General features: G+C 34.7%; 1 protein-coding gene across 2 annotated transcripts in view; it reads left to right on the top strand.

Annotated features, from left to right (window-relative positions):
• Slc12a2 (solute carrier family 12 member 2) overlaps positions 1-14,107 on the top strand; it is a 73,278-nt gene that overhangs the window by 39,726 nt on the left and 19,445 nt on the right. For both annotated transcript variants that reach the window (XM_070034484.1, XM_070034486.1), the window contains exons 14-18: positions 255-410; positions 1,252-1,351; positions 5,477-5,588; positions 8,187-8,327; positions 12,544-12,650. In XM_070034484.1, coding sequence (XP_069890585.1) covers positions 255-410; positions 1,252-1,351; positions 5,477-5,588; positions 8,187-8,327; positions 12,544-12,650 — 616 coding nt within the window. The remainder of the gene's footprint in view (positions 1-254; positions 411-1,251; positions 1,352-5,476; positions 5,589-8,186; positions 8,328-12,543; positions 12,651-14,107) is intronic.

Below are 14,107 nucleotides of genomic sequence, written 5' to 3'. Positions count from 1 at the left end.
TGATCTCTGCATTTAGTTTATTTTTCAGATATAGTCTCCCACTTTTTCCCAGATTATGATCTTCTTACATCAACCTTCTGCCTAACTTTTATTATAGTGATACACACACATATATAGTGATATATATATATATGTATATATATGTATGTATATGTATACCTGTGGTAGTTGGAAAGAAAGCTGTTTTGTGCTGGCATATGTATCTCTGTAAAAGATGATGAATAGGTGACTTTAATCAATCTGTTTGTTGTTAGGGTGGCGACCTGCATTCAAATACTACAACATGTGGATATCACTTCTTGGAGCAATTCTTTGCTGCATAGTAATGTTTGTTATTAACTGGTGGGCTGCATTGCTAACATACGTGATAGTCCTTGGGCTGTATATTTATGTTACATACAAAAAACCAGGTTAGTAGAATTTCTTATTTAGTGTTTCATGCTAGAAAATGTGTAAAAGTTCTTTATTACTTGTCATATTTTTAAGCATCAGCTTGTATATGTTGAAAGGTACTTCATATAAAATCTGAAGTATTTTCTAAGTTTATCATTTTCTCTTCAAATATGTGTGAGTTCAGTGAAACAATTAACCATAAGCTTTCTCCCTGTGGGATTTTATTCTTGTCCATGAATTAAATGACTGATTTTATTTTTTACTATAATTAACATTCAGAAGTACTGTACTAGAGTTCAACCTCAGGGCCTTATACATACTAGCAAGAAGTCCCTGAAGAAACATTTTTAATTGAGATATGAAATAAGATATAAAATGATGAGCTTTTGGGTTAGAGTATTAACTCTAAAATGGGACAAAGATGCTATTATTTTAACAAAATCTTTTTCTAACATACATTAAAAACTAATATGTCTGAAATCATTTTTTGGGATTTACTTGTTCTAAGCATGAGATTTTCATTGCCAAATAATCTGAACAATTCAGTAGTATATATGATCTACCTTTTTACCTTTGACTACATAAACAGTAAGTTAAATGTTGAGCTTTTGTATACAACGTAAATGCAACACTAGCATCTCTGCTAAATTATACTGTTTAAAGAGCATTAGAGATAAGATGACCATAGTCTTAATGTCATAGTATATTTGGAAACTATATCAAGTTATAAGCATGGTTCTTTATTTCTGCAATTGAGATGTTATATAAGAAATGATGCATTTCAAGTCTCTGTCAGTGTCAAGTTGATTATCAGTTAGTTGGTGATCATTGGTTTTTTTATGAACATTGTTCCCACAGATGTAAATTGGGGATCCTCTACTCAGGCTCTGACTTACTTAAGTGCTCTGCAGCACTCAATTCGTCTTTCTGGTGTAGAAGACCATGTGAAAAACTTCAGGTAGGTTATGATGTAAGATGGAAATATTTCCTCTCAGCTGGCCACTCATTTCTTTAGTTATTGCTAAGGCACATATTCATATGTTAACATTTCATAAAAAGGTCTTTAAAAGTATAGAACATATTAGCCATGTGCCTGTGACTCATGCCTATCATCCTAGCCACTCAGGAGGCTGAGATTTGAGGATCATGGTTCAAAGCCAGCTCAGGCAGGAAAGGCTATCAAACTCCTATCACCAGAAAACCAGAAGTGGCAGTGTGGCTCAAGTGGTAGAGCACTGTCTTGAGCTGAAGAGCTGAAGAACAGCACTCAGGCTCAGAGTTCAAACCCCATGACCAACACCCCCTCACTTACCCCCCAGAAAAAAAAAGTACAGAATATTCTGTTTTGTTTACTTGAACACGGGCAAATTTAATTACTAAAACTGTTTCTTTGAAAACTGTTAGAGTTTTGGGGCTCCCTGTCACTTTTAAGACTTAAATGATAGGTTTCATAAAGTGAAAGCTTTTTTTTTCTTTGTGATCATTAATATTGTATTACTTTAGATACACTAAAAGCTAATGATTTTTTAGCTCTTTATATTTAAGAAGATTTTTGAGATATCTTATTTTGTGACTTTATTAAGACTAGTATTTTTGTTACTGGCTTTTCTCATTAGTGAATAGCTGAATGGCTTTTGGTGATAAGGAATCAAGGCCTCAGGCCAGGCATAGTTGCTTAACACTAATACTAGTTACTCTGATGGTAAATATTGTTAAGATTGTGGTTGGAGGCTAGCTTGGGCAAAATCTGAAGACCCTCCTGAAAAGTACTAAGGTAAAAAAGGGCTGGGGACATGGCTTAATTGGTAGAGCACCTGTCTAGCAAGTATGAGATTCTGAGTTCAAACCTCAGTATTGATTGCCCCTCCTCCAGAAAAATAGAATTTATATTTTAATCTTTATATTGGTTATTTTAGTATATTTCTAATTGAATTCACTCCATTTCTAAAGCACTATTGGTATATACTCTGAGGGTCAGGAATAATACTTGTATAGATTCTTAGGACCTATTGGTTATTCGTATCTTAATTGTCATTTTTCAAAAAGCAGGTGATTGGACAGTGATTTATAAATTATATATTTTAATTGTAAATTTATAAGTCATTGAAGTTGAGCTGTGAGTGACTTTTAGTTAGGAAAAATTACCTCATTCACTTCTGTGTAGATTGTGTACTGCCTTCATCAGTAAACTGAAAGAAAAATGTTCAAAAAAAATTTTTAAGTGTTCTAGGTACTATGAAAAAGCTGGAAGTGAGCTGTGATTCAAGTGGGACACCACTAATCTTGAGCAAAAAAGCTCAAGGATGGCACCCAGGCCCTAGGACTGGCACCAAAAAAAGGTGTTCTGCCATATCTCTCCTAGTAAGAAGTAGCAAAGTTAATTTGTCACTAATAAAAACCTTAATTTTGTCATAGTTCTGTAACTGGAACATTTTTTAAAAATACATCCCAATTTATTTATTTAGACATAGTTTCACTGTATATTCTAGAGTGGTCTTTTAAATTCATAGCCTTCCCCTGCCTGAACTTCCAGGCATGAACATAGAGAAACCAATCTGTAAAATTTTGGCTTGAAAACAAGTACTTGTCTCACCCCTCATCTCTCTTTCTCTTATACCATAAATACCACTTTGAACTCTTTGCTGAATTTTTTTTCTTCAGTAATTAACTTCATAATCCCATGCTTGTCTTGTGCTTTGTGATTTTTACTTTTAGGCATTATTTCTTGATGCCTTTAATCTGTGCCTGACACATGGCATGTGACCTTCACTGTTACCCCCATCTCCCCATCTCACAATATACTACAATATATTGTTATCTTGTTATTTAGTATTTACATTTCTATGACTTTAAAAAATCAGGATGGTAATTTTATTATTATTTATTATCTTCAAAGATAGATAAAAGGATGGTAGACAAAGGATTTCAATTTAACAACTCCATTTATGCCTACTAGGCTTTTTTTTTTTTTTTTTTTTTTTTCCAGTCATGGGGCCTGAACTCTGGGCCTGGGCGCTTTCCCTCAGCCCTTCAGCTCAAAACTAGTGCTCTACCACTTTGAACCACAGCGCTACTTTAGACTTTTTCTGCTTATGTGGTGCTGAGGAGTTGAATCCAAGGCCTCATGCATGCAAGGCAAGCACTCTACCACTGAGCCACAATCCCAGCCCATACAAAGCTTCTTGAATAGTCTTGCCTTCCATTGTTTTTACTCACTTATCTCTCTGCTTTCTAGCAGTCAGCATTTCAATGCTATTTGCTCTGTCAGTTTTCTTTTGTCTTCATGCTTTCTAAAAAAAAAAAAACAAAAACAAATTTCATACCATAGAGATTTTCAAGAAAAGAGTTAAAATCAGACAAATGCTATTTGCTTTGTTCGTGCTATGTTTTCTACTCAGCAAAGATAAAGAAAAATTAAACTCACAAAACAGGTGAGGTGGCTCAAGCCTGTAATCATAGCTACTTGAGAGGCAGGAGACCAGGAGATTAAGGTTGGAGGCCATCCTAGGAGTGAAAGTTTACAAGACTTTATCTCAGCCAGTGGTTTTGTGTTTCACACCTGCCATCCCAGCTACAAGTGAAACACTGTGTTTGGGCACAGTGTTATGTGTCTGTCATTTTCAGCAACATGTAGTAGCACAAGTAGTATCAAAGCTCAGGCCACTCAAGAGCTAAAGTAAGACCCTGTCTCAAAAAGCAACAATGTAAAAGACTGTTGGAGGCATGGTTTCAGTGGTAGATCCTTCCTAGCTGGCAGGAAGCACTGAGTTCAATCCCTAGTAAATAATAATAATAATAATGTTGTTGTTGTTATTTAGGATACTTTCTAAATTACCATTAAAGAAAAACTGAAAACTATAGTAGCTGGTGTCCACAAGTAGATGAATGGATGGTTCCTAAACAAGTAGGCAGATTTAGTCATTTGAGATCCATACAGATTATATCTTGTCAGTCTCCCATTTTCTAAAATATGTTTCTGCCCATATGGGTCATTTATCACCACACCTGTGGTCTATCTTATAGGAAAGCAAACAGATAGAAGAGAGCAGCTTCTTTTTGAAGGACATAACCTGGAAATAGGAATAGGAGCTATCAGTTACTCACAGGAATACTGCTCCCTCCTAGGATGGCCAGTAAATGTCCTCTGTAGTAAGGGAGTTATGTAACCTGCTGTACTCAGAAACAGGACCATATAGTCAAAGAAAGAAGCAGTTAGCAGCCTTGACTATGTAGCATAGCACAGTGTTTGATTTCCCCAGAGGTACTATCTCAGACAAATTAGATTATTCAGCTAATTTGCACAATTCTAAAAAGTTAGTACTTTTAAAAAGTCTTCATAGGTTTTCATGATTAGTTTACATAATATCCTACAAGTTAATTGCGTAAGTTTGAAATTTTAGTTTGTTACTTGTTTAAAACTTATTAAAAATTTAATGATAGAAATTCTTTAAAGAATTATTATGACTAATAAAATGGATTCCTGAATGTTTTTGCATTAAATGAGATTTATTTCCACTTCTAGTCAGTAAAAATTAAGTTAAATATATATGAAATGCATGTCACTGTCTCATGTTTCTAAGAACAAATGAATTCAACACTCATCATTAATTAGAATTAAAAGCTTTGAGTTCACATAGAACTTTTAGTCTAAATCATCAGAAGTGATTTTATTTATTTGAGATTAGTCATAAAAATTAAAGAGACAGAGAAAGATGATAATATGCATTAGAAGTAATTCTGGTAAGATGAAGGTAACCTGTTTATAAAGGCAATACTCAAGAAACTTTGCAAGCTCTAGGAAAGAATTTGAGTAAGATTGCTTTTAGAGGATAAAAAATTTTACATCATTTTTAACAAGCATGATAATCTTTCCATAATACCAACAGAATCTTGATTGTATAATGTCACCTTTTGTTTGGATGTAGACCTAGTTTTTGTTTTACCTTAATTTCTCCTATCAAAAATGTGTGGTTAAAAGTTCTCTGTGAGAACCCTATTACCTCTGTCTTATGAAGACACAGCTAAAAAGTCATGTTCTTGTTGCTGAAAACACAAACTTCTTTATTTTTTAATCTCAAACTAGGCCACAGTGTCTTGTCATGACAGGCTGTCCAAACTCACGCCCAGCTTTACTTCATCTTGTTCATGATTTCACAAAAAATGTTGGTTTGATGATCTGTGGCCATGTACACATGGTAAGTGTCACTTCTGTTTTCTGAGTTAAAATAATTTTTGCATAGCTTGTCATTTGTATACCTTTCTAGATTGGAAATTAGTTGATAACCTGTTTTTTTTTAAGTTAGTATATATGAATTGTACAAAGGGGTTTATAGTGATAGTTATTACTATATTATATTTTATATTGATACTTATTATCACTATATTATTTCCATATTTATTAAAGTACCTATAATGTACTTGAATCATTTTCTGATTAAAAAATGGAAATTTTTAAATGTCAGAATCCTTTTATTAAAAAAAACACTACTTCGAGACTATTTAGAGGCAAAATATTTAGAAGAAAACAACTTCCTTTAAAAGAAAAAGAAAGCTGGTGTTGGTAGCTCATGCCTATAATCCTAGCTACTCAGGAGGCCGAGATTTGAGGAACATGGTTCAAAGCCAACTAGGGCAGAAAAGTCCATGAGACTCTCTCTAGTTTACCACCAAAAAATCAGAAGTACAGCTGTGGCTCAAAGTAGTACAGTGCTAGCTTTGAATAAAAACAGCCCAGAGACATTGCCCAGGCCCTGAGTTCAAGCCCCATGACCAACCAAAAAAAAAAGGAAGGAAGAAAAAGAAATTTAAACAAAGGGAGCATAGTCCATCCAAGTAGCAAGAGCTGAGCCCTGGTTTCAGCCCCCAGTACCAATGCTGCCAAGGCCCTGCAAGGCTCTGGGTTCAACCTCCAGTACCAAATCCCCAGTACTGCAAACAAGCCAAACCAATAACTAAAAGAACAGAAGCAAACAGTAACAAAAAGAAACAACAGTTGAAATATAGACCTTACAACTTCTTTTTAATAATCAATATAAAATGGGGACCTATTTGGGAGAGGATCAGCAGAAAAAGGAAGGAAAGAGGAGATGGGTAGGTGAATATTATTGAAGTACCTTATATACATGTGTGAAAATGTCATTGATAATGAAACCCATTGTAAAGCAGTGATAATCTGTGAACCAGTGGCTCATGCCTGTAATTCAACTATTCAGGAGACTGAGATCTGTGAATTGAGGCTCAAAGCCAGCCAGTCAACTACCAAAATGCTTGAAGTGGAGCTATTGTTCAAGTGGTAGAGCAATAGACTTGAGCACATATAGCTAAGGGACAAATACCCATACCCTGAGTTCAAGCCTCAGGACCAGCACACAAAGGAGTGGAGTGGGAGAAGAGTATAAACATGATAAGAAGTTAATAAAAGTTTTTTAAAAAAATTTTTGGCATCTTTAACTTTGGGAACAATCACTGGATGATAGTTCAACTATTCAGTGTAAAAAAAGTGGATAATTTATGTTTGGTGAGAGTTTTCTCTAAGCTCAGTTCACTTATTTTGTTGCTGGGAAAGTATGTTATATGATACATGTCTCCACTTCTGTCAGAGTTTCTGTTCTGCTTGCCTAGTGGCAAAGTCAAGGGGTATGTGTGTGTGTGCGCATGTGCACGCATGTGCGTAAGTGGGTGGCAAGATACAAGAGGAAGGCACTGGCCTCAATTGCGATGTTTGTCTCCAGTTTGTCTCCAGGCTGATCAATTCAGGTCAGGGTTGAGCACAAGATGTTACAAATGAGGCAGTTTTCCTACTAGAAAAGATAAATTGTATAAATTTTATTTTTCTTTTGCTTATTCATGCTAGGGTGTATATTCTTAAAATTTTACATTTTTGTTTTCTTTGTTTATGTATAACATTTTATGCGTTGCTTACAAGGGTCAAAATGGAATTTCCTTTCTTAGGAAGAAAAATGTATGAATATTATATAGTTGACTTTTATTTTCAGTAATGTTTTTAAGTTGCTGAGAATAACTCAGACATTGAAGCCAAACAAAAAGCAAACTTCTGGAGAAAAATAGAAGCTCTGGGTGATCTCTTCTCCATTATCAATTATCTCATTTTTTCCTAACTTGTCTCATTAATTGAGGATGGAATTGGTTTTTAATTTTTATGTCTTTTCCCCCCTTTCTTCCTCTCATCTTGCAGCACTTACATCTTTAATGCTCCACCAACTCTGTCTTTTTTTTGTAGTGATTTTTTAATGTTTTTTTTATTGTAAAAATACTGTACAGAGGGGTTACAGTTCATAAGTAAGGTAATGAGTACATTTCCAATCGAGCATTGTTACCTCCTCCTTTGTTTTTCTCCTACCATCCCTTCCCTCCCCATCTCCCCAACTCCTTCCTCCCCCACAAGTTGTAAAGTTTGTTTTCAACATAGTGTCTTGTACATCTGATTGTTACAATGGGTCAACCTGTCACCTTATTTCAGCATTTTGTTATTTCCCTTCCCCTCCCAAAATTAGAAAAAGGTATATATACAAGTGTTTTTTTCTTTCTTGCTATTGTTTTTAACATATTTAATATGTATTATGTGCTTTTTCTTGTTTCTCTTGTATGTTCTTCCCTCATGGTAGAACCCCTGTTTTCACTGTATTTGATGTTGGTGCCCAACTCTGTCTTTTGATAATTTAAATATTCACTATGATGTGAATTAAATACTAGTATAATAGGATGTTCATTTAAGGAGGTAAAGTTGATTAACTTTCAAGTAAAGGTCTTGTTAATGTTTTTTTATAATGAAGGGCCCTCGAAGACAGGCCATGAAAGAGATGTCCATTGATCAAGCCAAATATCAACGGTGGCTCATTAAGAGCAAAATGAAGGCTTTCTATGCTCCAGTACATGCAGATGACTTGAGAGAAGGTGCACAGTACTTAATGCAGGTGAGTTAGTCTGCCAAATGCCTATGTTTAAGTTGTGTATGAGCTTTTAAGAACTTCATTATTTAAATTTCATTTTTCATATTAATGCAAGTGAATGTATAGTAGATCTTAACTGCTAAGATTTTTGTAATTTAGAAATAAATATATTTCAGAAACTTTGTGCTGTTGACTGAAACAAAGCATCTCTTTGAAAGCTATCTTAGTTTCTCTTGTATAATATATTTTGTGCTTAAGTACTGCTCTACCTCCCTTGTTTTATTTTAGGAATAGTAAGCAAAATAATCCTTATTTAATTTTTTAAAATTTCTATTGTTACTATAAGGGTCATACACACAGGAGTTACAGTTACATAAGTCAGGTAAAGAGTACATTTCTTTTTGGCAGTGTCGTCCCTTCCCTCACTCTCTACCAGTGTTTCCCTCCTGTCCCCCTACAAGTTATATAGTTCATTTTACCACTGCTGCATTTGCTCACCTTTTGTCCCTCCATTTCTGTGCCTACCCTTACCCTCCCCAACGACAGATACACCAAAAAGATAAAAAGAAAACAACAACAAAGAAAACAAGCTCTTGTTTCTGTTTCCTGGAGTTTATTTTGATAAATATTATTTTATATGATCAGAGCTACATAGGCATGGTGTCTGAGTTTTTTGGTAAGAATGTTAAATAAAATAATCTTTATTTAATTAAAAATCCTAGCCCCTTGTATTCATATTCTGTAGCTGGATTCTAACTATAGATTATGCCATTATATGAACTAGTGAGAATTGGTTATTGAGGCCATCACTACTGGCTGACCTTTTAACACTTAACTATTCTGAATATGTAGCTAAAACACCTGTTTTCTTTTCTGTCAATGAATGTTAACGTAGTATAGATCTCATACTATTACTCAATTAAATTTAGGGAACCATTTTATTTGGGTATGTTTTTATAAATAGAAAGCTACATGCCATTGGGGAAGCAGTTGTTCCTGCTATTGTGAGAATGGCTATAATGATTCACAGAAAATTATAACAAGTTAAATGCATTTCTACTCAGCAAATCCTCATATAGTACATAGAAAACATTGCTTAAAAATGTGAAGAAATAACCCTGGTGGGATATTTGATTGAAACTAATGATAAGCTTCAGATTATTTTTTATGTTACAAGTTAGTTTCACATACAAAATGTTTTAAGAACTGATTTTCTATCAACCACTATGGAAACAAGTTCTGAAGAAGATATGTTTCTCATAACAAACTAATTTGTTTTGCTTAAACATATATAATGCTGTATGGAAACTGACAACTGTGCTATTTAACTGAATAGCTTCTCTGATTAGAATTTATGAATGATTAGTGATGAGAGAGGATGCATGTGTGCTTCTTTATCCACTCATTTCTGGGGAAATTATTGCAGTAAAGAAGTTGGAAGCAAAAGCACACAGAGTGTAACACAAGAAGTAAATTTTATAAAATTGAAACTTCTGGAGGTAGAGATATTAGTAGAAACATGAGACATATCTACATGTACAAAGCCACAAGTTCAATCCACAGCACCAAAGTATAGTGGAACTATAACAAATTTGTGATGAATGATACTATTTTGTACCATTGAGAAGTTACTAGTTACCTTATACAACTTAGGTTTTTACAGAAGCTTTAAAAGCTAAAGATAATTAATTCTTAATTTCCTTTTGTATCCTCCCCCAAAGTAACTAAAATATATGTGGCTAGTGGTTACCTAGAAAATAGTATGTTTTTAAAGAAAAACAAAAACGATCCCCTGGACTTGGACCTAAGAATTTACTCAGCTTACTTGCTTGGCTGCTGCTGAACCACTTGAGCTATGCTTCCAGCCTGGCTTTTTTTTTTTTTTTCTTTTTGTCAGTCATGGGGCCTGAACTCTGCTTGGGCACTGTCCTTCAGCTCTTCAGCCATAGACTAGTGCTCTACCTCTTGAGTCTCCACCTCACTTCCAGCTTTTTCTCCTTATGTCGTGCTGAGGAATCGAACCCAGGGCCTCATGCATGCAAGGCAAGCACTCTACCACTGAGCCACCTTCCCAACCCCAACCTGGCTTTTTTTTTTTTAATGGCTGTTTTGGAGACAAAGTTTCCAGGATCCTTCTGTCTGATCTGGCTTTGAACATTGATCCTCTTAGCTAGGGTTTTAGGCATATACCGTTGGTACCTGTCTAATACTGAGTGCTTTCTATCTGTCCCTTCAAAGCAAAGATGTTGGTTTTATTAATAAAGAGAAAAATGCTTTGAAATTTATGATGAATAGAATAGTTTTGGAGATGGATGTGAATTTTATAGGTTTAGAAGTGCTACTGCTCCTTAATTATCTCAAGATTCTTAAAATAATGGCATATGGTCAAATCTTTGCTAAATATTTGATTTAACCTTTTGCAGAAAATGATGTAAATATGCCACTTAGAACCATATACAAAAATAGGCTCAGAATGAATCAGTAACGTAAGAAATGAATATAAAACTTAGATGAAAGAGTTAAATCTTTGTGACATGGATTTGGAATCTTAGGTATGACACCAAAAACATGAATATCAAAGAAAAATAAGTTGAACATGTTAAAAATTAAAATACTCTATGCTGAGTAGAAATTATAAGGAAAATGAAGACAACCTACATTATAAATCTAATATAGAATAGCTATGGTTTATAGATAGAAAACATTATCAAAGAAGGTTCAAACATATATCTAAATATCAGAGTTCACAAAGAGTTATGCACAATAGCCAAATGCCCACAGCCCAAGTGTACACCACCAGGTAAATGGATAAATGAAATGTATGTGTGTGTGTAATTATTAAGTGTACATCACCAGGTAAATAAAACGTATGTGTGTGTATGTATGTATGTGTATGTGTATATGTGATTACTAAGCTGTAAAAGCTATGTATTGGTGCTATAGTATGGAAGATATTCTGCTAAAAGCAATAAGCTGGACAACAAAGGACAAATTCTATTATGAAATAACTACAATAGGCAATAATAGAGATGGAAGTAGATTAGATGTCACTGGAAACTAGATGGAAAAGAGATGGGTAATTGTTACTTTGTAGTTACAAGGTTTCTAATTGGGATGAGGAAAAAGTTTTGGCATTTTTGAATCTAATCAATAAGAGAGTTTGTTTTTGTTTTTGTTTTTTACCACAGTTGAAAATTTTAAAACCTAAGTGGTAACACAGTGTAAGAAAACAGATTTCCCAGTATTTTATTCCTTTTGGAGGGTTCTAAAGTTTAAATTAGAGCAATGTAGTTTCTAAGCGTACACTTTAAACCCACCAGTCAGTGCATAGCACCTGTCCTTTTTGTTGGTAGTTATTTTTTTAGGTAGAGTCTTGAGCATTTTTGCCTCAGGCTAGCATCAGACCACAGTCCTCTTACATTGGAGACCATAGTCTTGCATCACCCACACCTGGTTTATTGATTGAACTCAATACCATTCACCTGTGCCAGTCTTTCCACTTCTCCCTCTGGAGGACCTGGGATTACAGGTTGAGCCTTTGCTGCATCCTGCCTTCAGTGTATTTTAAAATCTTATAAAAGAAGGAACGACTTTGTGGCATATTTGTTAAATGTAATGATCCTGATAAAATTGCAAAATAAGCTGAATTTTAGAAGAAATGTTTACATAACTATGAATTGCAACTTCTTACTATTGATGTGATTCAGGACTACAGTCATTTGACTTTTGTTTCTAGGTACTGGTAATATGTATGAAAATATATAACTGAAACCATAACTGACTTATGTCTTTTTTTGTTATTTTTTATAAATTTTTATTTTTTGTGAACATACTGTACAGAGGGGTTACAATTACATGGGCAAGATAATGAGTACATTTCTTATCAAGCATTGCAGCCTCCTCCTTTGTTTACCCTTCACATCTCTTCCCAGCCTCCTCCCGCCCCTGACTTACGATTTTTTAATAAAATGTTGTGCCATATTTCTTTACATGAAATTTTGACAAATCATAGATGTTAAGCAATGTGCACTTCAACCTGTTAACTGTTTGTTTTTATAAAATCTATTCTTGTCTCTTTAATTGTTAAGTAATATATGATCAATGTACATGCAACTTGCAAGCCTATGTCTACTTATTAGATACTTAAGAATTTATGCTATCAGTTTGGAGAGTTTTATCTCTCAAAATGTCATTTTGTTCAATCGTATATAATTGGAATACTATTTATCATGTATTTCAGGCTGCGGGTCTTGGTCGTATGAAACCAAACACACTTGTCCTTGGATTTAAGAAAGATTGGTTACAAGCAGATATGAGAGATGTGGATATGTATATAAACTTATTTCAGTAAGTAGTAACTTTTTAATTCAGAAATATAATTGGCTTAGAAAATGTTAATTTTAAAATCTTGCCCTTGTTTTTTGATCCTTTTCTCATATAGTCTAACAGAAGCATAAAAATAAAAATAATAACTTGAATGTCTGGGGTTTGTTTTATTTTGTTTTGCTGTGTTTTGTTTGTGAACTCATGGTAGCTGTTGTACTTGCTAGGCAAGCACTTCGCCACTGGAGCCATGGCTCCAGTCCATGGGTTTTTTGTTTTTTGTTTTTTTTTTTTTTTTGGGTCCGGTCGTGGGGCCTGAACTCTGGGCCTGGGCGCTGTCCCTCAGCTCTTCAGCTCAAGGCTAGCACTCTACCACTTGAGCCACAGAGCCACTTCCGGCTTTTTTCTTTTTGCTTATGTGGTGCTGAGGAATCGAACCCAGGGCCTCGAGCATGCAAGACAAGCATTCTACCACTGAGCCACTTTCCCAGCTCTCCATGGGTTTTTAAATTGGAGATCTGTAACAGGTTTTCAATGTATCTATTATCTTTTTACATAGAGAAGGATACATATGCATAAGAAAGTGTGTGGGTACATCCTGGCATCCTTAATTTAGTAAGCTTTTTCCTCTTCCGAAGTTATTACCGACCAGAATTTCCAAATGTGCTCAGAACCATCACAGAATTGTGTGATTGTAGAATACTGTTATCTCAGACTGAGGAACAGCATTTGTTGTTCCCTTCTCAGATGAATTTCTCAATTAAGTCATTTGGTTCATCCATTATTTACTTTTCTCTTACTTATATGTACTTATTTCTTATAAAGGTAATTTCAGTGACCTTTATGATAAATTTAGTTTTGTTTTACATCATGTTGGTTCATGGATTTTTGTGTATCTTTTTAATCTACTGGTGATTTTTAGAACTGAGTTATTTAATAAAAAGGATACAACTTCTTTTCCTTTTTTGTCAGGTTTATTCCTTAAATTTAAGAAATATTTCCTTTTCATAATATTCTAAGATTTGCTTAGCAGAACTGTTCTGTTCACACTGAGGACAGGCGTTCCTTCGCATTCTGCTGCGTGTCATCATCACTGATGAAGCAGAACTGTTTGCTCCTTCTTGTGTAGCATTTCTTCCTATACAGACAATTGTCCTTTAAAAATTTTTGATCAACTGGGCGCTGCTGGCTCACACCTGTAATCCTAGCTATTCAGGAGGCTGAGATCTGAGGATTGCGGTTCAAAGCCAGCCAGGGCAGGGAAGTTCATGAGACTTACCTCCAATAAACCACCAGAAACCTGAAAGTGGCGCTGTGGCTCAAGTGGTGGAGTGCTCGCCTTAAGCTGAAGAGCTAAGGGACAGCACCCAGGCCCAGAGTTCAAGCCCTACAACCAACACACACACATACACACAAAAAGTTGATCAAGATGCATTATACTTATAATCTGGCTTTGGGAATTGAAACCCCTTTGTACAACT

This window comes from Dipodomys merriami, unplaced genomic scaffold (assembly GCF_024711535.1).
Source record: "Dipodomys merriami isolate MVZ:Mamm:240054 unplaced genomic scaffold, mDipMer1.0.p SCAF_24, whole genome shotgun sequence".
In the NCBI taxonomy this organism is placed as follows: domain Eukaryota; kingdom Metazoa; phylum Chordata; class Mammalia; order Rodentia; family Heteromyidae; genus Dipodomys; species Dipodomys merriami.
This window is presented reverse-complemented; position numbering and strand designations above follow the sequence as displayed.